General features: G+C 35.4%; 1 protein-coding gene across 2 annotated transcripts in view; it reads left to right on the forward strand.

Annotated features, from left to right (window-relative positions):
- The window catches only part of USP25 (ubiquitin specific peptidase 25), a 143,789-nt gene that overhangs the window by 17,253 nt on the left and 99,159 nt on the right, over positions 1 to 27,377 (forward strand). For both annotated transcript variants that reach the window (XM_039245902.1, XM_039245903.1), the window contains exons 2-4: positions 4,874 to 4,951; positions 8,352 to 8,496; positions 20,396 to 20,519. In XM_039245902.1, the coding sequence (XP_039101833.1) occupies positions 4,874 to 4,951; positions 8,352 to 8,496; positions 20,396 to 20,519 (347 nt within the window). The remainder of the gene's footprint in view (positions 1 to 4,873; positions 4,952 to 8,351; positions 8,497 to 20,395; positions 20,520 to 27,377) is intronic.

The raw sequence follows: 27,377 nt of genomic DNA on the forward strand, positions 1-27,377 counted from the left end.
GGTTTGGGGCTTACAAAGAAGCTACATGAACGATATGTGTTTGGAATTATCAGTCTAGGAAGTTAGGGGATTTCTTGTTATGGTAAGAGATAAGATGAACTAGGGCAGTTTGGTGGTATCAGGTATATCCAGAAGGTATTTGCAAAAATAGACATATGTATGGTTATGTGTCTTAAAGGCAGTAGTATAATTAATTCTTTCTTGATAGGTGATTTTGAAGTACTACGTGGTGCTTATCATTGCTTTTAGTGAATGTGATCCTGAAGTTTAAGAATGCCTTGAGATTTCCTATCAAATTAGGATTTTTTTCCCTTTTTTCTTAGAAAACTTGAAAGTGTTTTTAGAGATCATCCTCAGAGTTGCTTTTTTCTCCTGAAGATGGAATCCTTTGACTTTCTTTTGCACAAAACCAAGTTTTATTTATATTTGGAATTTAGAAGCCAATGGCTGACTTATGAGTCATTCACTGCTTAATGTAGAAAGCTTTCTTGCCTGTGGTCAGCAGTGCTCCAGTTTTGGTTTTTTTTTTTTTTTTTGGTACCATTATTTAAGTATTTTACTTGAACATAGTATTGGATTTTTGCACTGAGTTTTCACTTTTCGCTGATTTTTTAATCTCCAAAATCAAATATCAAAGAGAAAATATGGAAAGGGTGTGTATGTGTGCATGTGTGCACATCATTAAGTGAGATTATAAACTGGAAGCACTTAAAACGGTCTGGCATACAACAAGAGTATAGTAAGTGCTTACCTTCTTTCTTTAGTCTAAGCCAGGGATCCCCTTTTTTGCATCCTCAGAAGTTCTACCACTGTTAAATATGCTATATATTTACTGAAACATATTTAAAATAGACCCAGCATTAGGTAGGGTCAACTGTGGAGGGAAACAATTTCTGTAGAACTCCCTGGTTCTTAATTTATATTGAAATTACCGATGCTTCCTTTTCCCAGAAGTGTGTATAGTACTGTAATTTGCACATACTAGGCACTTGAGGATGTCATCATGCAATAAAAATAACGTTAAGGAAGGAATCTGAACTGAAGGCCTGCATGCAGTCTTGGCATATCTGCTTATTGATTTTTATGGTGTTTGCACCTGCTGAATTTCTTTGAACATTTTGTATTGCTTTTCTTGGTCCAGCACTGTGAACAGATTGCACCCTGCTTCTTATACTTCAGTATAGAAATTCATACAGAAAAGAGTTTGGAGCTCAGAAAAGGAGCTCTAGAGAGGGAAGTGGGTTGTATCCATCTTGGATCCAAAGTTGCTAGTCCAGGAGGAGAGAACCATATGCAGGACATTTTTAGTTGAGGATCAGGGTGTATGCAGACCAGAAATTTGGTAAATAGAAAGGTGCAAACCTTGAAAGAAAGACCAGCATCTTAATTACAACAGAAATAGCAACAACAACAACATATAATTGTAGGAAATGAAGGTGCAGGTTTTCAAAGACAGGAAAAGCACAGCTGGAGGATGCCAGTAACAAGAGAAAACTACAAATGAAGTGGCTTCTGTACCATAAGCTTAGAATTTTTCTCATAGCTCGTCTCTTTTGATCTTTCACCCATTTCTTGCTAACTTAGCTAAGAAAATTTTTTCACCTTTTCTCCTTCCCACTCAGCCTTCTTCCCCACCCCAGTCATTTTCTCCTCATTATTTCATTTTCTGTCAAAATTCATGAGATCACAAACTATGCTAAAGATATGCCTGGATTATTATTTTTTTTCGAAGATACTTAGTTGACTTTATTGTGAAAGAGAAACAAAACATCAAACTGTAACTACAAATTATAAAATTTCAAAGACATTGCTTCTGTTTATTAAATACTCAGTATTCTTGCTTCACTCTCTATCAGTCAACAGGCCACTCCAAAAGTTAGTGGCGTACCAAAGTGCTACCATGATACTCACAGATTTGCAGGTTGGTTGGGGTGGCTCTTCTCCACACATGCCTGATTCTTCTGGGGCAGGTGGGCTACCCAGGGTCATGTTCTTCTTAAGAAAGTTGCACAAGTTCAGGATGGAAGCCCAACCATGCAAGCACATCTTGTATCTGTGTGCATGGCTGTCTTTAATATGTCATTGATCAAAGCATCTAATATGGCCGAGCCCATCATCAGTGCAGCACAGAAATAAATTCTCTCCAGGGGAAGTTAAAAGTGGCAAAGCGTGAGGATACAGAGATAAGAGAAGTGGGATTTTAACACAGGCTCCTATAATCTCTTCTGAGCTTTACATTTATGTTTACATTTTACCTCGTGGTCATTAATGTATATGTATACTGTTTTGTGTTCCATCACTTCAGTTTAATATGATTTTGTAAAGATAATTTCTATGTAGGTTATATATTTGCTATTTAAAAACATGCAGTTTGCTTAACTCAAATTATGCCTCTAGGTCCATCTGTATAAAAATAATCTTAGATGTTTATTAAAAATGCAGATACCTTAGCCTTAACCCTGACCCCTCTGGATCAGGGTCAGGGCCTGAGAATCTTCATTATTATCAAACTCATCAGGCCATTCTTTTGCACATTAAAGTTTAGAACCTCTTCCTTAGTGGCAGGACATTTGTATTGTTTCCATTTTTCCAGCATTATAAATAATAGCCGGCAACATTTGTATAAATGACTAATTTTGGAGGAGTATTCTGTAGTCTTTCCCTGATCCATGAGCAGGTAATTTGCAGTTGACAGAAAGAATGAAGTTTGGAGTGCTGCTGGTGTTGAGATTACAAACAGGTTTATGAAATATTTTCAGTTTTTTTTTTTTTAAGTTTTTATTTTATTAGAGAGAGAGCACTAATGAGTGGGGTAGGGGCAGAGGCAGAGAGAGAGGCAGTCAGAGAGAGAATCTCAAGCAGGCTCCATGGCCAATGTGGAGTCCAATGTAGGGCTCAATCCCATGACCCTGGGATCATGACCTGAACTGAAATCAAGAGTTGGACATTCAACTGACTGAGCCACCCAGGCAACCCAAATCTTTTGTTCACTAAAATAAGACCTTGAATTAGATAAGAAGAATTTCTGTAAATATTTTCTACATCTTTAATTTGTGAGGTTGGGTATTAAGTAACATATTGATGTTTCCATTGTAGTTATTGGTACTATTTTAAATGAACATAGAAAAGTTGACAGGGTTAAAGAGAATTTTTTTTCCATCTCTGTAAATTTGGCAGTTTGATTTTTTTACTCAGCTATTCTTCCTGGCATTTTATGTGACCTTGTTTATATCCTTAATTATTTTTATTTTATTGTCAGATCGTCTTGGTTATTTCAGCTCTTTAATAAGGTTATTGGAAATGAAAATGAAATGTAAAATACTTTAGGGTGTATTTCTTAAGAAAAAGGATATTTTCTTACATAACCATAGTTCAGCTATCAAATTCAGGAATTTGGTATTAATAAAATATTGTTACTAAGCAGTCCATATTCATATTTCTCCAATTGTGCCAGTAGTGTCCTGCATAGCGTTTAGTGTTAGATGCAATTTGGTTTCCTACATTACATTTGATTGTCATGACTTTTTGGTCACCTTTAATCCAGAAATTCATTCTTGGTCTTTTATGATACAGACATTTTGGAGATAATACAGTATTCTGTAAAATGTCCCTCAGTTTGGATTTATGTGATGCTTCCACAAGTTTAGATTCAGGCTGTGCATTTTTGGTAGGCATACTATAGGTGAAATATTCTTCTTGGAGTATCACACAACATGAGGAGGCATACACTGTCATTTTCTCCAATTATTAGTAATATTAAATTTGGTTACTTGAGGTGGTATTTGTCATGTTTCTTCATTATAAAGTTATACTCTTTCTCCCTTTATAATTTGTAGTAAGAGAGTTTGAAACTATCCGTATTGTTTCTCATCAAACTTTTACTCAATAGTTTTAGTATCTATTGATGATTATTGATTGAATTTTTACTAAGATCAAACTTTCACCCAATAGTTTTGGTGTCTATTGATGATTCTTGATTGAATTATTACTAAGATGAGTACAAAGTATTTTCAAGAAAGATTTCTACAGAGCCTTCTAGTGTAATTTAGTTTCCCTATAATTTCCATTGAGCTTTCTTTGTGTCACGGTGCTGTCTTACAGTGTTGGGGAACTTATCTTAAGAAATACGATGTAGGAAGGAACATGGTTCTTGAATAGGGATGTTCAGGGAAGGGTTTGATAGTGGAATCCCATCCCTCTTTTCTCTTTTCTGTAAGAGATCATAAATAGACCAACATTTAGAGATTGAAGTAAATGGGGACAAGTGATTAATTCGGTTTAGGATCTTTTATGACAGATTAGAGAATGAGATGATCTTTTTCCTCAAAGAGATCTTAGGATCCCCATGATGTAATATACCTACTTACTGCATGTCTGCCTTTTGGGATATCTTTTTCAAACATCTCAGGTGTATGGATCTGGTTGACCCGAGGGTCAAGGAGAAATGCCAGTTAGAACTGTCTGAATTTCATTCAGTGGCCCCTGTGCCTAGTTAAAGTAGTCCAATGGATAAACCCGTTTTCCTTAATTTTTCTCAGGTTTAGCCATTGTGCATATCCCTCCATTTCTTATTGGGAGGAGTAAATTAGGCAGTGAAGAATGGACCAGAAACTGTTAATTCAGTAAGAATTCCTGGGAAGTAATATAGAAGTTCCCTTTTGGAAACATGAGAATGGAGTTAGGGCTTCCCACAGCATGGTTTATTCTCCCTAAAATAATGAAATTTGTTGAGTCTGTCTCAAGTTCTATATTTTTTCTTGTCTATACTAGTTAATTTTTTTGTCCCCCCCAAAGGTCTTTTTTTTTTTTTTTTTTTTTTGTTCTTAAATATTTCAGATTTTAAAGTGTAATGATTTCGGTTTTTCTCCTCTAGCACCAGCAGACATTTCTGAATCAGCTGAGAGAAATCACTGGGATTAATGATGCCCAGATACTACAGCAAGCCTTGAAGGTATGGCCTCTGTTTTATGGCATATAGTTTATGTTACACCCTCATCTTTACTGCCTACCTTATTTGAAAGGTTTTTAGTTACATTATGTGGTATAGTAGTAGAGATATAGGAAAGAACTTTGATAATGTAAGAGCCTTACTTATGCCATAATTTTGAGCATGTTAGTTTTCAGCAATCCAGTGTTTCAATTTACCTAGGACTGATAGATAATCTCTCTATATGAAACACTTTTCACGCAAAATGGAGGGAACTGAATCTAAATGCCATGGCTAGAGTGGGGTGGGGTGGAGAAGTAATGGAGAGGGAGAGGAAGAGAGAGAAATATAAAATTAATAGAAGATTGGAAGCTTACATTTTTTTCCTTCCAAGAAGAAATAAAACTTGACTAACATTTAACTAATTGTACCTTAAAAACATTTAGTAGCAAACTGGTTAGTATATGCAGTAAATAAAGGGCATCATTCTAGTTGTATCTTCTGAAGTTCCCTCATTTCCACGTGGAGAAACCCAAATGAGTCAAATCACATGGATATGCCCATTGAAAAAGATCAAATAGATGAAATGTTTAAGAACTAGAACTGCATTTTAAAGTTATTTCCATATCGCTACTAGTGGCTAACAGCAGTGTAATATTTTTGCTGTTGTAAGGCATACATACAGCTTCAGTCCTTTGGAACTTGTTCCATGACACAAATTTAATTATGTAATTTTTGATTCCGAGCCAAAAGTTTGTCATTTGCTTCTAGAAATAATTTTATCTTTTAGATGATTGTAATCATAACTAGCAGTTATGATTAGGACTATTCTGAGTCCTCCTAGGAACTCTGAGGTAGGTGTTACCTTCATCCCCTTTTAAAACATGAGGAAATGAGGAAACAGGTTAAAACACAGCTGAAATGTGGAGGAGATCTCGGAGTACCACACTTAATTTCTGCTTTTACTACAATCTTTGCTTCACCTTTTTTTCCTGTCAGCAAAATGATGAAACAGTACTGTTTAGAGTATTAATGCAGGGTTTATGAAGCCACTGTAAGTATTTGGAGAGGAAGCAAAAATGTCATACCTTAATTTTTATAATTATGACATTAGATGATTGCCAGTCCTTTCTTTATCCTGATAAATATGACTCCATCACTCTGTGTCTGTTTTCAGAAGTGCCTTTCCCATTCTCTGTCTCTTGAGTATAAGGCTGTCTCTTACCTGGTCAGGGCAAATTTGAGGAATTCACTTTTTTTTTTAAACTTGGGAAACAAGTAGAATATGTGTACTTAAATGAACGTAAAGATTCAAATTAACTGTTGTCATCATTCTCTTTGAGATACATTGTGTGACTACAGTTTTTTTTTAAACTTTGGTTTCAGTTACCAGTAGTTGGGGATGAGGGGGGAAGCTATACTTAAGCCTTAACTATTACCCTGAATAAATTTATAAGATGTTTAATAATGAGTTGACTTTCTCAGTAATATACTGACGAGGAGTCTACTTTTGGGAACCACGAGATCATTGACTGATTTCAGGACTTTCATTTTAAGAATCTATTTTTAGCCCTCCAAAGTAAGTGATCTTCAAGTTGTGTAAGTCCCTGTTACATTTAGTTTATTATTATTATTATTATTATATGAGGTAGCATATAGAAGTTTCTTGGCAAATAGTGTTTAGTATATAGAAATTTCTTGGCAAATAGTAAGTGTTCGATAAATGTTAGTCACGGTTATTGCAAACTATTTTGTAACTATTTAACTTATCTAACTATAGATTATGTTATCTTCATATTTTTGGTGAGTCATTTAAAAAGTCTTATAATGGTTGTGATAATAAAGTTTAAAGCAGTGGTGCTTTGGGGCACCTGGGTGGCTCAGTTGGTTAAGTGCCCAGCTTCAGCTTAGGTTATGATCTCGTGGTCTCTGAGTTTGACCCCCGTGCTGGACTCTGTACTGACAGCTCAGAGCCTGAAGCCTGCTTTGGATTCTATGTCTCCCTCTCTCTCTCTGCCCTTCTCCTGCTTGCATCTCTCTCTCTCACTTTCTCTCAAAAATAAACAAACATTTAAAAAAATTAGAAATAAAGCAGTGGTACTCTTCCAACTCTACTTTTACTTTTTTCTCTCTTCCCTAGCTAACTAGAATTGGAGTTGGGGTGGAGATTAGGGATCTCATTCTTTCAGTTGCTCAGGCTTCAAATCTTGGAATGATCCTGAGCCCTTTCTCTCCCATAGTCTATTCTCAACACAGCCAGAGTGATCCTTTTAAAATGTAGGTCATGGGGCGCCTGGGTGGCTTAGTCAGTTAGGCATCTTGTGGCTGGTGGGTTCGAGCCCTGCATCGGGCTCTGTGCTGACTGCTAGCTCAGAGCCTGGAGCCTGTTTCAGAGTCTGTGACTCCTTCTCTCTCTGACCCACCCCTGCTCACGCTGTCTCTCTCTCTCTCTCTCCTAGAAAAAAATAAAAACATTAAAAAAAAAAAAAAAAGTAAGTCATACCATGTCATTTCTGTCCAAAACCCTCCACTGGCTTCCTATTACAGTCTGTGTATATGCTAAAGTTTATGAGGTCTGCATAGTCTTAGGCGTTCTGGCCTTCTGTTACAAAGATCACTTCATTATTAATATCTGGGTTTTCTAATGTTGTTTCAGTTAGCTGTCCTAGAGCTAGTGTTCTATTTATTATTAACTCTACAGACAATATAGAGATGGAGCTGGTTGTGTCTCTTTTCATTATTTTATTACAAAAATTCTTAGTTTTCTAGCATCTGCTTTCTTCTAAGTTAACTTCAGAATAATTTTATTCTGAAATGCTTTTAATGAAAACTACATAAAATTTATATATTTAATTTGGATACGATTGTTATTTTGACAATTTTTGAGTATTTTTGACTAGTTCTCTGTGTCTCTCTGTATTATCAAGCTTCAGAATATTTTGCTATTTTCTTCCTTCAAGTCTGACATTTGTTTGTTTGCCTCCGAGTATGTATTCAACATATATATTAAAGGGGAATATCTTTTATAGTTCTTCTTGCAGAAGTAGTGTTTTAAATATTCATTTTTTCTTTTATATGGCAGGTTCAAAAAACATTTTTTAGTTTGTTCATTTGTTTAGAAGCATAAGTTTGTGATTGACTTTCACTAAGGAGAAATAAAAGTAAAGTAATGGAAAACTAAGTAATTATAGAGTTACCACTTACATCATGTTAGTAGTCTTAATTAACAGAAAATGGAATTATTGATAGAATGTATTTTATGATCAATTTACACTATAAAATTAGGATCAGATAGAACGATTTCAAATCTAAAAGTGACTTTTGCTACTGAAGTATTAGTTGTTACGGAGAAAATTAAATAAATCATGGGAGAATGTATGGAGTTATTCCAAAATGTTTGATGTTCCGTTCTTGATATTTGAAGGATAGTAATGGAAACTTGGAATTAGCAGTGGCTTTCCTTACTGCAAAGGATGCCAAGACCCCTCAGCAGGAGGAGACAACTTACTATCAAACAGCACTTCCTGGCAATGATAGATACATCAGTGTGGGAAGCCAAGCAGACACAAGTAAGTTTATTTCTGTCTTAATATTTTAATAGTAATACAATTAAAAGTTTTCCTTGGGAGTGTATTAATTTTATTGAAGCAGAGGTGAGGGACAAAGAACTACTTTAACCCTGGTTGTTTTTAGTGTAGGTGAAAACTTTTTATTACCTGCATTATTTCTTTTTTTCCATTCAGGAGTAGAATATTGTATTTAAGTTGTATATCCTTTCATAGAGCATTTCATTTAGTATTTTGTTGTAAAATTTAGAAGAGCTATATTTCTACGATTTTACACGGCACAAACATTTGTTAATATGTACTTAAAGTGTTGGTGGAGGCCTTAGTATTATTTTTGAAGGTAAAGTATTATTTCTAATTTTTGATAGGTTTACCACTTAACAGAAATTCCCTTCCTTCAACCCTTCCTTCAACCCTCCCCCAAATTAAGATTTTAGAAAAAAATTTATTACTATGAAACAAAGTAAACACACATACTCACACAGACATATATACATATGTAGGGAAAGGATTATATGGGACTGTACTTTTTCTTTATAATATGAATATATATTTTTTTAAAATATGTTTAGTTACCTCTGTGGTTTATTTTGGTGTAATTAACTGTTCTATTTAAAATGTAGGTATTTATTTTTATGCATTCTGGATTTGCAACATTTGGTTACTAACTTGTATTTGAATAGAAGAGAATTTCTATTTTTTTTTTTTTTAAGATTTTAAGTAATCTCTACACCCAACATGGGGCCCTTGAACTCACAACACTGAGATCAAGAGTTCCATGATCCAGCTACTGAACCAACCAGGTATCCCTCTGATTTTGTTTCTAGACTTTCTCAAAGTTAGGAAACAACTAGGAAGAACATACCCACATAGATGTTTATAACTGTTGTCATTAAAGATTATTTTAATGTTTGTTGGTAAAATATTTTAATTTCAAAATTTCAGGATAATCTTAATATTTTTGTTCCACAAATGATCTTTTGTCACCTAAAGATGAAATACTCCCATCTCACATAGATAATAGGTGATGGATGAAGCTTTATAAATGTGAGACAGCCACATGTGTTTATGTCTGAGTTGAAGACAGACTGTGGTTTGGCTCCAGTTATATCTCTAATATCTTCATTTTTACTGTTTTTCTCTTCTCACTTTATACTGTGATAATTCAGAATGGCTTGGAGTTCTTAACCACCCAGTGCTATTTAAGTCCTCTGGTCTTTATATTGCTGTTCCTTCTGTCTGGGGGGCCCTCCGGCCTTTACCCCCAGCCTCATTACCTCTGGGGTTGTAAGACTTAGGTCAGGAGCTTCTGGCTATTGGAGGTGCTTCTCTAGCACCCAGAGTATACTTGGGTCTTAATGAATACTGTGTTATTTTGGAATTATTTGCTTATGCCTTTCTTTCTTACCAAACAGGAAGCTTAACAAGGCAAAAGACCATTGATGTTCTTACCATCAAGCTAGATTTGCATGGTTACTCAAAAAGTGTTCATTAAATTATTTTTGATAATATATGTAAAAAAGCTGTTTCAAAATCAGTGAAAGGGAATGAGGTTGAGAAGCTTGTTGCAAGAAGTTGGTAAAAAGAGAAGTAGTATGAATAGAGGAAGAATTAGTATATGAGAATAACATTTGATATCTTTCAAGGTTCTGAGACTTGGGGGAAAATGAAATTAGGTAGAAAAAAGAAAAAAGTTTTTGACTGATGGCAAATGGTTCAAGTGAAGGCAGCAGGAAATTGACGAAACATGGTTCACTGTTCTAGTGGAAAGGATGTCAAGACTGAAAGCTGTGAATTCTTAATATAGATTGTAGACTTCGGGACATGAGGTAGTGTGTGTGTATATATATATATATATGGAGGTAAGGGAATTAGGATTATAAGACTGTCCTGAATAAAAGAAGAGGTCTTGTTCTCTGAAAGTCAGCAAATAATGCTAGAGCCAGATGTTATAGCTGTTCAACACTGTTGACAAAGAATAGTGAAAATGTTATGGAGAAGAGAGCTTCACATAGATGCTCTTAGAGAGAAGGCAACCTGATTTCAGAAGACATGGGTCCCCTATAAAGGATAATTAAAAATTTTGTGCGTTTGTGTGTATAGCTCTTGAAAAATATTCCTTAAGCAATTTTATGTCCCATATAAAATGGTAGAGAAAGGAAGTTTTCTGGTTTCATTAGAACTCATTATTGTATTGAGCAAATTGTGTGCTGTTGTGGTTTCTTTATCAATAAAATGTACTATCCTTCTCACTAAGGTGCTAATTTATACTTAGTAATTCAATAATTTGGGTAGTGTATCCATAATGTTGTTTTCAGAATGTCTAGAAAAAACCCTTGTAAAAGTAGAATGTGGTAGTTGTATTATAACAGTATCAAACGGGGAAAAAAATATCTGATGAGGTAACCATCATGCTTTTCCGTTTAACAGATTTGCACCATATTTCAAAAAGTTCTAAGAGGTACGATTGACATTAGGAAATAGTCTTGATTCAGCATTTAAATTTGGCGTCTCAGTGGCTCAGTTGGTTAAGCATCCGACTTTGGCCAGGTCGTGGTCTCATGGTTCATGAGTTGAAGCCCTGCATTGGGCTCTGTGTTGACAGCTCAGAGCCTGGAGCCTGCTTCAGATTCTGTGTCTCCCTTTCTCTCTGCCTCTCCCCCATTTTCCTTCAAAAAATGAATAAACGTTAAAAGAGAAAGTTTTAAATTTGGCAGTGTCATAATAGTATTATATGGTTTAAAAATGAGAAAGTAAGGAGATATCATGCATTCCACAGATCAGCTTCTTTAAATCACTGTGCTATTATTCCTCAGGAGAAATGAAATCTTTTGTGTACTTTTAATTCTTGGAAGAAGTGGTAAAACATGTGGAGAGGAAAGATAGGAAATAATTACAACTGTATATTCAAATACAGGTCTTTACTGACAAAAGCATGTAAGTGCTGCAGGAGTGTGGCATATTGAGTGATCAGAGAGTGTGAGGCCATTCTCAAGGGATTGTTCTAGATATGAAAATCTTTATTCAGCATTTTCTCAATTTTATATGAAATACATTGTTATTTAAGAATTGATCATAGTTTAACTTATTTTTTCAAATACGGCATGTTTTTTAATTTTTTAAATTAAAAAAAATTATCCCGTTTTTTTTTTTTTGTTTTGTTTTGTTTTTATAAGTATGAAGTCTGTTACAACCAGGGCTAAAACATAAATAAAAACTTGCTAACTTTAAGTGTGTCATCTCTTGGTTTGGATGCTGACAAACATCTATATTTTGAAATAAAAGCTCTAATGTTGAATACATAAGATTCCTTGTAGATATAAGCTCTTTTAGAAGGAATAAAATGTATCTTTTTTTTTATGACTAGAAGAGTTTAGCTTTTAGGTAATATCCCATAGAAGTCACATTTGGGTCTTGCGGGGAAATTTTTTCTATGCGTAACTGGGTATGTCAGAAAAATAGATCACTTGATTTGAAGCTTTCAGTGCATATTTGTGAACCTTCACTTAATATTGAAGAAGTAATTACATTGTCAATAGTAGGATGGTGAGTGGGCTTTTTAGTGCATTTTTACCTTTCCTTTTAGAGAGAAAAAACATTTCAAGGAAAGCTTGTACTCTGCATAATAAGGAATTAAGTAGTAGTGTACCTGGAATCTTTTGATTGCTTTGGTAATTTTCCAAACTGTAATTTAATGCTCTATTAAATTTTGAGAAAAGGTCTAAATCATTCATGATAATATTATCAAAAATTTCAGACAACTCTTTTCACTACTGAGATCTCCTGTCCAGATTAGATATTGTGGATTATCCAGTAAATGCTTCCCACCTCCAGTTTAAACTGGAAATACAATTGTTTTGGAATTTTGCAGTAGAAAGTACTAATGCAAAGGGGACAAGGAAACAGTGCAAGATATTGAGATATCATAGGCATACTTGATAGGTTCTGCTAAGGTTTTGTGTTATGGCGGACTTTCTCATTGACATCACCATACAAGGCTTTTGCCCAATTGGAAATCAAATAGTAATATTCTTTCTTCCATGACCATTAAATTCTTTTGAACTTTTTTAAAACAGGAAAAAAGTATATGCCTACCAGAACAGGATGTGCTACAATTGAGCAATCAAAGTATGGATCAAAAGATGAGAGGGATTTGGGTAGGTAGTTTTAACACAGAGAGTAATGCTGCATATTGGCTTAAGTTTTAGAGAAGTGGGTATAACACATTGGAATGACTATTAAGTAGTCAACCCTTTATAAATTTAGACTCAATGTATTTTTCCCCCCCAAAGGAATTGAATTATTAGGTGAGGATTGCATATAAAGTGAGAGACTGTCTTAGAGCTCTGGTCTTGGTTATATTGCTTGGCCAGACTAAAAGTGATTTAAAGCGCAAGTGATACCTAGATCCAAGTCTAGTGCTCTCATCTCTCCTGAGGATAAATCACTTATGTTAAGCAGTTTATGATATTATTAATTGGACAGTAATATTTTTCCCGTTCTTCAAGTATGTTAAACGAGTAACTGCAGATAGAAAAAGAAAATAATGCAAAGAAAGTTAAATCTTTTTCCATAGAGATTTCTAATGTATGAAACTATTTGGATGATTCATGAAAAGTCAAGGTTATGCTTAAAAATAAGATGTTACAGTGGTATGAAAGTTACTTAAAACTGGTTGGATGCAACTGGGCTAGGCTTATACTCTATTCTAAGCATGTACTTACAATTCTGTTAGACATGTACTGCAGAATGACTTGTGTAAATTTATGAATTATATATGTATATATAATATATATGATTTTTTTTTTTTTTTTTTTTTTGAGACAGAGAGCATGAGCAGGGAAAGGGCAGATAGAGAGGGAGACACAGAATCCCAAGCAGGCTCCAGGCTCTTAGCTGTCAACATAGAGCCTTATGCAGGGCTTAAACCCACAAACAATGAGATAATGACCTGAGCTGAAGTTGGATGCTTAACCAACTGATCCACCTAGGCACTCCAAATTTATGAATTTTCTTAAATTTTACTGCAGAATGATAGCTATGGGCTATAACTTTTGTTGACTAATACTGAATGTTTAATTTTTTTTTTCACAATCCAAGTTGGAAAACAGTGCAGTTTATGACAAACTCAGGAATGGCTGCTCTACTCTTCACTTTTGTTACCAGTGGTGCCATTATAATGTCAGCAGCTATCGTTAAAAAAAGAACAAGATCATCTTGAGCTGAGCTATTCAGTATAGTTGCCTATAGTCACATGTGAGAACTTAAATTTAAAATATAAATTAAAATTAATTAATACTAAAATTTAGTTCCTCTATTGTGCCGGACACATTTTCAGTGCTCAGTAATTGTCACATGTGCTTAGTGACTACCATATTGGACAGTACAGATTAATAGTACATTTCCATCATCACTGAAAGTTCTATTGGACCTCACTGTTTGAGAGAATCTGAATTCAGCAGTGAGAAGAGTGGAGAAGTAGGAACATCTTTGGAGCTGAGTGGGAGCAGAGGAGAATGGGAGTGTGCGGTGGGAAACATTTACCCCCTTGAGTTGTATTATACTGTGTATGTCTTCTTGCTTTTAAGTATTGTTCTAACATGATACTTTATTATGGTATTGGTCTTAGAACTTACTAGAAAAAATTTTAGGGGGATAAAGCTTATGTTGTTAAGTTTTCTCAGTAGTGTCACTGTGAAGGATGATGACGCACTCATTTTTATCTCTATTCCATAGTCTAGATTTAGCTTTTATTTAATAAATATTGGTTGCCTCTTATGTATCAGGTACTTTTTTAGGCCTTTAGAAAACAGAGTCTCAGTTTACGTAGGGGAAAGACAGTAAACAATAAATAAATAATGCCAGGCAACAGTAAGTCCATGAAAAACAGTAGAGCAGGGTGAAGGGACAGAGAGTGACAGTGATGTAGTTATAGGTCAGGCATGAGATGTGCCAAGCAAGGGGTCAGTCGTAGAATATCTCTTGGATGAGTTCACATTTATGCAGACACCTGAGTGAAGTTAGGGAGTAAACCTTGTGAATGTCTGAGGCAAGTACATCCCAGGTTAGGTAGGAGTATATCTGGCTCAGGAGATGAATGATGAGGATCCATGGGGAAGCAGAGTGAATGAGGGTGAGAATGGCAGTAGTCTTGCTTCCAGTCTGCTGACCATCCCTTTGATCATACTTGCCTATCTCTCCTAAGGCATCCCCATCCTTCTGATGGCCCCGTGATTTTTGTATTTATTTTTTACAAGCTCTTGGTACTCTTCCAAGTCATCATTTCATTTGCAATTCTGGCTGTTTTGTTTATATCGTTTTCCTTCCAGTTGCCCCTTCCTGGTTTGTATCATCACAATTCTTGTCAAACTCTTGTTCAGTACTTCCCAAACAGTTCCGTGTACTCATCACTCCCTACCTAGAAATATTTGCTGGTGGTGAAGGATTTCCTTTAGGTTTAACCTTATGTAGGTAAGGAAAACAATGGAAGAACTTTTTTCTTCTAAATTAAAAATCTTTACATGTATTGTAGTTCAACTATATTATGGGCTAAATTGGTTTTTGTAAACCAACTTGGAAGCCTCATGTCATTAATACACATTTTCATGGGAAATGAATTATGAGTTATAAATAATGCATACATTTGACATCTAATTCATTGTTAAGTTGATGACTGCCTGTATTTTGGAATAAATAGAGAAATGTTTCACAGTTGGTATTTAAGTTTTACTCATGGTAATTCTTTGGAGGGTGAAAGATTTATTAGGGTGAGTGTTAATGTTTTGGTATTTCTGACTTGACAGAAAAAAAATGTTTTAATTTGGGCAGACTTGAAAATGTTGGAGGTTACTGTTTATAGGCTTTTGTAACTTGTGATTTTCTGTGGTGTTTCTCAGCTACCACACATTTGTGCCCTTGAGTTGTGTTCACACTAGTACTAGAAGGAGGGTTGGTTGAAACATCTTTGTGTTTTACTGAGATCTTCCCTTGGCACATTTATAAAAATATTCATAATTCCCTGATATTTGGATGGAATTTTTACAAAGGCTAAATTTTTATAATTGAAATTAGAAATTGTTTCAGTTAGAAATTGTTTATAGCCAAGCTTATTCCCTGTTCCTTTTCTAGTATAAGCATATATGAAACTCACAGGGTGCTAGTTTTCTTTGTGAAATTAACAGTTCTTTATATGTTTCATGTTTTAGGAGAAATTGTTCTCCTAACTCCAGAAAAACTGATGTTTAAGCATTCTATTGAAATAACATTTAATTTGCTAATATCTGATCTTAAAATCATGTTTTTGGTGTATGAGTAGGTTATAATAGTCTTTGAGGATTGTCATATTGTTCTAAAATATCCTATGCAAATAAGCTTTATGGAGTAATGGGGAACATCGTGGAGAAAAGTATTGTAACTGTAATAAAACTGCAAATAATGAATAAACTTCCACCATTGCTTAAAAGAAAAAGCCCCAGCTTTTCAGCTAAGGACCAATAGTTTCTGATCAACCTATCTTTTTAGCATTAAAGACTACTATTGATTTTTTCTTCCTCTGCTTACACTCAATACTTCTGACATCAGATGTATAGGTTTTTTCCCACCTTCGACAGATTCTCCAACACCAGCTGGGTGTCCTACGATTCATTTCAATTCTGACCCCGTCTACCTGAAATTAGCATCAAGTTATATAAGTTAAGAGCTCTCAGTTCCACAAGACTGCCCTCACTTTAGATGCCAGTCACAAGTAGTAGGTCTCTACATTACCCACACTTCTGTCTGACTTGGCTACAAATTGGGGGTTCTTACAACCCCCTCCTTGATTTTGATAATTCGCAATAATGGCTCACAGAACTCAGGGAAACACTGCATGTACTGGTTTATTGTTAAAAAAAAAAAATCATATGATAAAGGATACAGATGAACAGCCAGATGAAGAGGTACATAGGGTAGGGTCTGGAGATGCCCCAAGAGCTGGAACTTTTGTCTTATGGAGTTGGGGTGTGCCACCCTCCTAGCATGTGAATATGTTCACCAGTTAAGAAGCTCTCTGAACCCTGTACGTTAAGGATTTTTATGGAGGTTTCATCAGGTAGGCATGATTGATTACTACTCAGTCTCTAGCCCTTCTCTCCTCCCCTTTGAGTTCCTCTCAGCGTTCCAAGCTTCTTATGGCTTGATTTTTCTGGTGACCAGCATTCATCCTGAAGTTATACAGGAGCTGGTGAGCCTCACTTCAAGTTATACAGGAGTCCACCAGGAGTCATCTCATTAGAACAAAATATGTTCCTGTCACCCAGGAAATTCCAAATGATTTAGCAACTCAGTGTCAGGAAATGGGTCAATGACCAAATATTAGAAACTAAAAATGCTCTTAGTGTATTTATCACTTCCCTTGCTCTTTGAATGGATTGTTTACCTATGCATGATTTTATAACACCACAGAAAAGATTTCCTTCCAAATGTTGGAAGAATATCTACATTATGAAACAAGTAAAAATTGTTAATATCACTTGATTTCACCAGAAAAGCCTTTTAAGCATTGGGAAGATACGTGCATAGTGGTAGAAACAAGTTTTCCAAGGTTACCATTTTTGCTTGAAATTCCACATTAATCAGTGGCAGCACATATTTTCATTTGTTCTCCCTCAGGTGACAGGATCGCTTTGCTTATTCTTGAGAGAATATCTGCCAAACTTTGAAGTTTGAGTAATCATTGTTAGTTGTTTTTTCAAGTAAAAATAGTGCTCCATGAAAAAAAAAATCTGTCAGTTCAGCTGGCTTGCAACTCAAGCATTACACTAACGTTTTTTGAGCATTCACAGGTGGGGGAGGAGCAGAGAGAGGGAGAGAGAGAATCCCAAGCAGGCTCTGTGTTGTGAGTGCAGAGCTGATGAGGGCTTCAAACTCACAAACCAAACCTTGAGATCATGACCTGAGCTGAAACCAAGAGTTGGATGCTTAATCAACTGAGCCACCCAGCCGCCTCACACGTGTTTTTTCTTGAGCAAAAGCTTACTTTGGATGCAGCAGAAGTGCGATGCATACTTTCTATTTTGTCACATAGGATTAAAACATTATGTAAATCAATGTTTGAGATTTAATAAAATATTTTCCTTTTTATCAAGGATCCAAGAGAAACTGGCTATTTTTTGGAATAGTGAGTATGCATAGTTGTGATACAGTGAATTGCTCAAAGAACTTGGTGCTACTGCCTCGATTTGTGCAGATGCAGCCGTTTTATGCACCATTGTTTTGCATCATCAGTGCAAATATGACCACAGGAGAAAAGGCAAATAACGTGTTGGTATTTTTATGAGAATAATTTTTACTTAGGGGACCCTTTTCTCTTAGCGTCATAGGGGAGTCTCCAAGGCTTCATTGGCCACTCTTGTAGATTTGCTACTATGGAGGAAAGATTTATTCTTTATTCTTATGATGGTATACTTCACTTCTCACAACTGCAGCTATTTATGAAATAGAGTTAAAACATCTTGCCTTGTTTTTACTTTTATGTTGCTTGGGTTACAGTTAAATTATAAAAAGCTGTAATTATAAGTTGTTATTTCTAAATGAGTTTTTGTTGTAGCCAGCTTGCTTTACTTGTCAGACATGAAACTGTACATACTCTAGATAGTTTTAAAGAAGAAGTTTAATACAGGGGTTTGGGTTCTTAAAAAAATCATTGGAAGTACTAGAGAAGGGATCTCTAGCTCAGCCTTAGCAAATGATCCCCAGATTCTTGCAGGACTGGCCAGCCTAGAAGTAACTCACCCTGCCACAGTCAGGAAGGTAGTGAATCAGGCGGCTGTCTCTGGGACAGTTCAAGAATATACTTCTGGAGCTGTAGCCTAGAGAACAAGCAGGCAGGATTAGGTAACCGCCACCGAGCTGTGCCTGAACATTGGAATGCAGAGTCTAGTTGCCACTTCTCCTCTATCTCTTGACATCCCGAATCTGGAAATTGGACACTGGAATGCTCTGTGGAACAACACGTATCTGTTCAGTCATGCTGGAGAGAATAGCCAAAAACAGCAGGATAATGGCTTCCCCCTCACTCCTGCCTTCTCAATTCAGTGTTAGTGCATCTGGCTGGTGCAACCTACATTCTATTCAGAGCCATAGCTGCAAGTGAATTGGGAAAATGGATTTGTTTGCTTAATCTTTCTAGCTTTTGTAACTGAAGAAGGCACACTAGGAGGATGAGAGACTGGAGTCTGAGGGCTAATTAATCATATCCCCCATACCGGTTTTTCTGCTTCTTTGTGATTTTCAAAAAAAAAAAATTTTTTTTTACTTCCATTATTCTTTCTTTACTCACTTGAGTCCTAGTCATTTAATAACCAAGGTTGGTCTCGTTTGTGCCTCTCTAGTCCTGGCTTCTTCAACAGTTTTTAAGCTGGACTGCATAGATACACCCAGGTGACATCTACCTACAACTGTTGTCTAGATGGACTTGGGTCTCATAAGAAGACTTAGGAAACTTTGGCTTGCTGGTCTGTGTAGGCATGCTCCATCATTTCAGTTACCTTGCTATATTCTGTTCTAAATTTTACTTGACTGAGTGTTTTTGGCCCCTACTTACTACATTTTCATGAGGTTTTATTGTACTCTCTAGAGACATATAAAAACACCTTCCATAGTCAGCTAATATTTCTAATATTCTTGTAAGTTGTTGTTCAGAGAAAAAAAGTGTGGATAACAATAGAAGTAGACTTTTGAAACTATCAGGATACATTATTTCTTTCTTAGTAAGTGTGGCATATTCTTTTTGAGTAACTATATGTAACCCTACAGTCATTTGGTAAAATACAGGCACCTTATTTCCCATTCCCAGCCCCTTTTCTTTTCACGTTTCCACTCTTGTAAAATTCTTTTAGAGATTGACAAAGAAAAAAATAATTTTTAATGTGTCCTTATATAAAACCTATCCAAAATACCTGTAACCATAAGCCCAACCTCACAAAGGTAAGGTAGTAACAGCTATAACTTTTTCTCTTTCTTACCATACTGTTGTATAGTCCCTACTTAGTAATATATTATGGTTCTTATGATAGTGGAGATATTATATCCATCTTTTGAGTGAAGGAAATTGAAAAATATATATTGGGCAATTGGATTAAAAATTGTTTTTTCTGAAGGTAGTAATAGCTGTAGCCATTATTCTTTGGAAGAAGAATACTTACAGCATCATCCTTTATTTGTATATTTCTTGCTTTTTGTGAAATGAAAAATTTTTTTGAATGAAAAAGACTGCATGTTCATTCCATAATTAGGATGGTAGACAAATGTTTAAAATAGTAAGTGAAAGGTCCTGATACTTCCTCTTCCCATAACCCTCAAAATTAACTACTGTTAACAGTTTAGTACATTCTTCCAGTCTTTAAAAAAATGTATGTATAAACATATATTTATAGATCACTTAGTTTCTGAAACCTAATTTTTGAGATGTCAGTTATTATTACACTTTGATAGACAATGACTAGGTAGTAGTATGCATGAATTGTAATGAGTATATATTTGGATTAACTTCAGAAAGCATAAATATAAGTGTTTAATTATGTTGATTTCAATTTTTGTTGGGAAAGATCCTATTTTTTTTTTTAGCAGTCTTTTTGCTTATTAGCTTTTAATCAGAGGCTTCACAGTAAATATTGAGATTCCTCTGCAATGAAAAATATTTATGCTCTTACTGCTTGGGCATATTTTCTAGGGAAGGACATTAAGTTTTAAAATATAACCAATTTAAAATGTGTTTGCTTTCTCTTCAGAGAGGCTCTTACGGAGAATTAAGTTGGTGCTGACTTTGGTTTGAAAGGATATATTGGGTATAAAATCCCCGTGATAAGAATTACCTTCATTTTGTTTGACTTTTAATTTTGAGAAAGATAGTTTTGCTTTTCAGATGTGATTGATCTCACTGGAGATGATAAAGATGATCTTCAGAGAGCAATTGCCTTGAGTTTGGCGGAATCAAACAGGGCATTCAGGGAGACTGGAATAACTGATGAGGAGCAAGCCATTAGCAGGTAAAAACATAATTTGTATAAAGTAGATATAAGTACTATTTATAATAGAAATAATAATTGGCTTTAATTAATTTCAAGAGGCACAAAGATACACTTTGTTATTCTAAATAAATCACTCATAAACTTTAGTACTGTTTTTATATTTTCTGTAAACAAAATTTTCATATTCTAGTTCTGATTGCATTTGGAGCTTAGATTTTCAGGATTTTGGAGTGGCATTATGTATGAGGCATTAAATTTAGGTGTATGTTTGAGTATTTTTCTGATTATTCTTCTCCCCCTCATGTCTTTTGGGTATACTGTCCAATTCAGTTTCTAGTCATTTATAGCAGGGGTTAGCAACCTTTTTCTGTAAAGGGCCAATAGTAAATGTTTTAGGCTTTATTGGCCATATGGTTTTTGTTATAGTTACTTAACTCTAGTATTGTAGTGTCAAAGCAGCCATAGATAATACATAATTTAGTGAGTGTGGCTCTGATCCAATAAATCTCGATTTTAAAAACAGGTTGCCAACTGGATATAGCCCATGGGCCTTAATTCTCCATCTTCTGATCTGTAATATGATAATATGTTTATAGTTTTGTTTTTTTTATTTTAAAGAAATAGGCAAAATTCCAAGATGTGTGATAGAATGCATCTTATGACTTAATAATGAAAACTTATTAGTTTGCAACATTTTGATTCATCAGTAGATCAAATAAAAATAAATTTAATTTTATCATGGAAGACTATATATTTAAAAATATCTTCCTAAGTATAATATTCTAAGCAACTTTGTGGAGGTAGTGGTAACTCTTTAATTGAAGATGAAATTATCTTTTATAGGTTAAATGATTTCCCAAAAGCACATAACTGAGGTAAATCCTAGGATTTCAGTGTTCATTACCCTCTAACACGGTTGTTTGGTAGCAGAATGTACCAGCTTTCACAGATAATTTCCCTTGGCACAATATCAATAATGTATTTCTTTCTAAGTAATCTGAGATTACTGTATGGTAGGAGATGCCTCCAAGTGCTATGCTTAGCAAAGGCACATAATTTTTCTTAGTAATACTTTTTAATGTCTTTAAATGTTACTTTGTAAGACATTAACATGGAAAGATTGAAATTAAAATTCATTGTTTTTTTCAGTTGGGGCTAATTTCAGTTAATGTCAGTAATTTTAAATGAAAACCAAAAATTCATACATTATCTTTAGACATTTTAATTAGGCTTTTTTTGGTGAAGGATTTAGAGAAATTGTAAAATGAGTGTTTGCCTCAAAAATGAATTGGGATGAAATAATTGTCTTGAATAATTATAAAACTTAGCAGTACTTAAATTTTGAGGAGAAATATTTTAAACATGAAATAGGTGAGTTGGATTTCATTTTTAAGGGGAATGATCTTTTAAATGTAAAAGATTATAAAATCAAATATATACTATAATTCAAATCTTGTATTTAAAAGTATATATATTATTGTTTAAGTAAATTTATATTAGTATACAATAGAAAAAAGTCTGGAAGCTTATATACCAAATAGTGTCACTAGTTTTATATCATGTGTTTTCTAATTAAAACAGTATATACTAATTAGTTAAAAAATAAAAATAATTTGAAAGTTAAGGGATTAAAACTATTCCTAATCTTTTATTTAATGTATATGTTATGTATTTTTGTCCAAATGGGAACCTATATCTCTTAAGATAATATTCTTTTTTATTCTTGCTCTTTTAAATTTTAATATACTCTTAAAATAGTGAATACTTTATAAGTATTTTAATTGTACATAACATTGCAGAGATTTGGTGTAGTGTAATATGCCATAAAAATTTACATAAAATTATACCCTGTAGAAGTAAAAGTCATATTAATTTAGTTGCAAAATGTTAGTCTTTTGTGATACATGTAGATTTTATAATTTACAATTAACAAAAAAATGTAAAGTCTAAAATGTGCAGTTAATAAGCACATATGTAAATCATACTGTCTCAGACTGGCACCTCAGTGACTCAGTCAGTTAAGCGTCAGACTTCGCCGCAAGTCTTGATCTCACGGTTCATAGGTTTGGGCCCTGCATTGGGCTCTGTGCTGACAGCCTGGAGCCTGCTTCAGATTCTTTCTCTCCCTCTCTCTCTGCCCCTGCCCTAATCGTCTCTCCCTCCCCCCCCAAAAATAAATAACACTAAAAAAAAAAAAAAAATTAAAAGGGAATGTGAGAATTGTAGCTAAACATATGGCAAAGAGATACTTGTTCCTATGGGTTTTATGAAGGCTTAGGATTCTAAATTCAAAAAGGAAAATGATGTATTTTTAAGAAAAAATTTATATTATCATACATCAAAGTAAATTTAACTATTTGTTCATTCCTTAAGTTCAGATAACAAAGTTTAGCCAAACAGAGTTCTAGAATCATTTGACTATGATTATATTTCAGCAGACATACTTTAATATGAGTTCATACATTTGGAATACTACTTTATAATTATATGAGTTACAGCTTATCTTTTTATACAATCCTCTGTGTAGGCACTTATAAATTTCATGGTAAATTTCTTAAGTTGAACATTTCAAAAATGTTTATTTTTACATTTATTTTTGGGGGGGGGAAGAAAACACGAGTGGGGGAGAGGCAGAGAGAGAGGGAGACAGAGGAGCCCATGCAGGCTCTGCAACTGTGAGCAAAAGAGAAAGAGAGAAAGCAGATTCAAGGGAGTATGTGGCTACAAGTTTTTGCCACACTTACAAAAACAAACCCACAAACAAAACCCTGAAACAGTACTGCTGTTTGCTTGGTCAGAGAGAGAGAGAAAGAGAAAGAAAAAAAATCTTAAGCAGGCTCCATGCTATTAACCTGGGACCATGACCTGGGCTCATGGGCCAAAATCAAGAGCTGGGTGCTCAGGGCATCTGGGTGACTCAGTTGGTTAAGTGTCTGACTTCGAGTCAGGTCATGATCTCATAGTTTGTGGGTTTGAGCCCTGCATCGGGCTCTGTGCTGATGATCCAGAGCCTGGAGCCTGCTTCAGATTCTTTGTCTCTCTCTTTGTCTTTCTCTGCCCCTCCCCTGCTCACTTTCTGGCTCTCTGTCTCTCAAAAATAAATAAACATCAAAAAAAAAAAAAGAGTTGGATGCTTAACTGAATGAGCCACCTAGGCGCGATGAATTTAGTTTTGAATGGTGTTGGTTTTGTGTTGTCTCTAGGTCCTGGCATAATCATAAGTGTTTTGTTTGTTTAGGAAGGTGTCTTTATCCTTGGCCTCAGAGAACCCCTTCTTTAGTAACTTTTGAAGCTCTACAGCACCCTCCCTGAAAATTACCACACACACTTGGAAATTGAGAATCAGCAAGAACAGTAGGCAGTAAAAGTGTATTTAGATATTGTGATTGATAGAGTTATGCTTTAGCTTTTAAAGGAGATAAGAAATCCTTGAAAATATGACCTAGCATGTTTGAAAAAGAACTGAAAATATCTTTTGGAAATGAAAATTAGAATTATCAAAGTCATATAAGAAGAGAAAACAGAATAGGTTTATTAGATTAGAAATAGCTAAAGAAGGGGAGGAGGTCATGATGGCAGGGTCGTGAGACTGAAGCCTGCATCGGGCTTTGCACTAAGCATGGAGCCTGCTTGGGATTCTCGCACCCTCCCTCTGGCCCTCTTCGCACTTGCATGTGCATGCGCACGCTCTCTCTCACTCTCTAAAATAATAAGCAAACAAAAAGAGAAATAGCTAAAGAACCTATTAGACTGAAGGGTGCATAGGAGAAGAAATTCTCCAACTTGTAACGGACAGCTAAAAAAGATGAAAAATATGGAGATAGGTTAAAAGAAAAAAAATGGAAAATAAAGTGAGTAGGTCTAACATACTTTAATTGGTGTTACAGAAGGAGAGGAAAGAGTGACTCAAAGGCCAGATTTAAACAGATAATCACTGAGAATTTTTCAGAGGTGAAAAAAATAACCTATAATTTCACAAAGCCCAACAAATCCTAGTTGGGAAATTTAAAAGAAACCCACACCTAGATTCATGATAATGATACTCCAGAACACTTAAGACTAAGAAAATCTTAAAAATATTCACAGAGGAAAAAGGTGGAATTATCCTAAAAATAGTGACAGTGAAGGTGACAAAGGACACAAATTTACAAAGTAGTAAGACACATGAAAATCATTGAATGATTTTCAGTGAATAGAAAGAACTGCTCGTATTCTGTCCTTGGTGAAACAGTGAGGTTAGTCCCACCAGGGCACTTTTCCTTGTCACTCAGCCTCCAAGGGCAGTTTGGGAAGACTGAATGTGGGGTGAGTCTACTGTCCCCACTGCTACAAAATCAGCATGTTCCATCCCAGTAGTTGTAATTTTACCTTTTTGCAATAATTTTCTACTTGAACCTGACCTTTCATCTAGAAGGGTAGGTGCAAGGGGAAAAAAGAAATTTTTACAAAATTTACAGGAGCTCATTGTGCCTCCCACACACACCTCCTCCGTGGGCCACTGTAGCAGAGCTGAACAAGCAGTGTGCTCAACTGACTGTTCACTGTTTTTACACTCCAAGACCATTCATCCAACACGGAAATCCAGGGGTCTGAGCTAGAGTTCGGTTTGGGAGCCACCTGGGGTAGGGAGTTCACCAACCAGAATGCTGTTGTCATTAGGGAAAGAAAAAAGCATCATGTCCAGGAAGAGTTATGGTGGGATTCTGAATTTTTAAAATAGGTCTCTTTTTTTTTTATTAAAAATTTTTTTTTAATGTTTATTTGAGAGAGACACAGAATATGAGCCGGGGGGTGGCAGAGAGAGAGGGAGACACAGAACCTGAAGCAGGTTTCAGGCTCTGAGTTGTCAGCACAAAGCCCGATGTGGGACGCGAACTCATGAACAGTGCGATCGTGACTTGAGCCAAAGTCAGACACTTAACCAACTGAGCCACCCAGGGGCCCCTAAAATAGATCTCTTAACTCCTGCCTATTTCATCCAGGTCTTTACTTAGGAAGCTGTTGTGAGAGGAAACTGCCCGTGTTGAACAGGAGTAGGTGAGGCAATAAGTTATAAATCTTTTCAGTTGATTTGTGAAAATAATGCTAAAGCTCAACAATGCCAGATGCGTGTGGATCATAGAAGATCCATAGAGTGCTTTAATTACTATTTAATTACTATTTCATTCTTTGAGTCATTTCTGACCATTGTCAGATTACAAGTGTTCTGGAAAAATTGAAAATATGAAACAGATTAGTTTCAAGGAATGCATGTCTGTGGCCAGAATTGACTGATTAGATGAGAACAGCAACACTGTAGCTTGAAACAGTGTCAATAGTGAAGCATCACCTCTCTTCCCAAGACGCGCAGAGACCAGTAAGTGGGGACAGGTGAATGGCCACAGGTTCTGCGTAGTCAGTCTTCCAGAATGGGGCAGGAGCCCTATCCTGTACAGTGTGTCCTACCTCACCACGGAGAGAAACAAGTCAACTTTTGGCAGGAGTCACATATCTGACAGGCAGGCAGTGGGAGCCTGTGTATCAGAAACATAGACTCTCTTAATTTGTATTCCACCATATGATTGTGAACATGTTGTCTTGTTGGGTATGGTTGCAGCAGTGTGGCCATCTGGGTAGTGGGGACTTGCTGAGTCATCCCATCAGAGAACAGGCACCGTAGTATGTGGCTAAAATGAAACAGCAGGACTATACCAAATATTGGCGAGCACGTGGAGTACCTGGAACTGTCCCCTGTTGTTGGTAGGGGTGTCTAATGGAATTACCACTTTGGATGCTTTGGGTGCTTCTGATGAATTTCAGCATATACTATGCTAGTACTTAGCGATTCCACTCCTAGGCATAGACCCCTGAGAAAAGAGTCCATTAGTTTTATTGATAATAACCAAAAACTATGAACAATTAAACCTTGACACAAAAGAGTAACTGCTGTGTGATTTAATTTCTGTGATGTTTAAGGACAGGCAAAACTAATTTACATTGATAGAAGTCAGAATGGTGATTTCCTGGGAGGTGGAGAGGACACTTGGCTGTAAAAAGAGTATGAGAGAATATTCTAGAATAATGGATATTTTCTGTATTTTGATCTGGGTGGTAGTCACTGAGCTGTACATTTAAGATTGTGTATCTTGTGCAAATTATCCCTCTACAATGTACTCTTTCCCAAAAAAAGCATGCTTTGAGCTATGTTGATTGATAATCAATATGCAAAAATTATATTTCTATATACAAAAGGAATGATAGGGAGAAATTTTAAAAAGCTACCATTTATAACATAAAACTGTGGAAGATAAGAATAAACTTAATGAATGTGCAAGAACTTCCAAGAAGAAAATTAGTGAATATCATTGAGACACATTAATGAATCTGTGAATAATTGGAAACATGTATTTCACAAATTGGAGGACTGATGTTGTAAAAATGGTCAGTTCTCCTTAAACTGATTTATGGATATAGTGTGATCCTAATCATACCATTTGTTTTCAAAAGGAAAATCAACCAAATTATTCCTCCCTCCCTCCCTCCCTCCTGTCCTCCCCCCTCCCTCCCTTCCTCCTTTCCTTTTTCCATCCTCTTTCTCCTCCTTTCCACTCTTTCCCCCTCCCCTTCTCTCTTTTTCATTTTCTTTTTTGTTGGTCTGTACAGCTTAAACGATAATGTATGTTTTTCATTGAGTATGACGTTTCCCTAATATACTTAGATGATCTAAAGTGGGATGTTTTCAACATTACTGCTCTGATGCAGTTTAAATAATTTAAATATAATTAACACTGCAAACATAATAAAACTAGCATAAAAACCCAAAAGCCAAAATCACTACAATAAAAATTGAATGGGAAGGTGAACATTTGTGCTTTAAATATTCCATACAGAGTGTGG

This window comes from Hyaena hyaena, unplaced genomic scaffold, assembly GCF_003009895.1.
Source record: "Hyaena hyaena isolate Hyena2069 unplaced genomic scaffold, ASM300989v1 scaffold_272, whole genome shotgun sequence".
Taxonomy (NCBI): domain Eukaryota; kingdom Metazoa; phylum Chordata; class Mammalia; order Carnivora; family Hyaenidae; genus Hyaena; species Hyaena hyaena.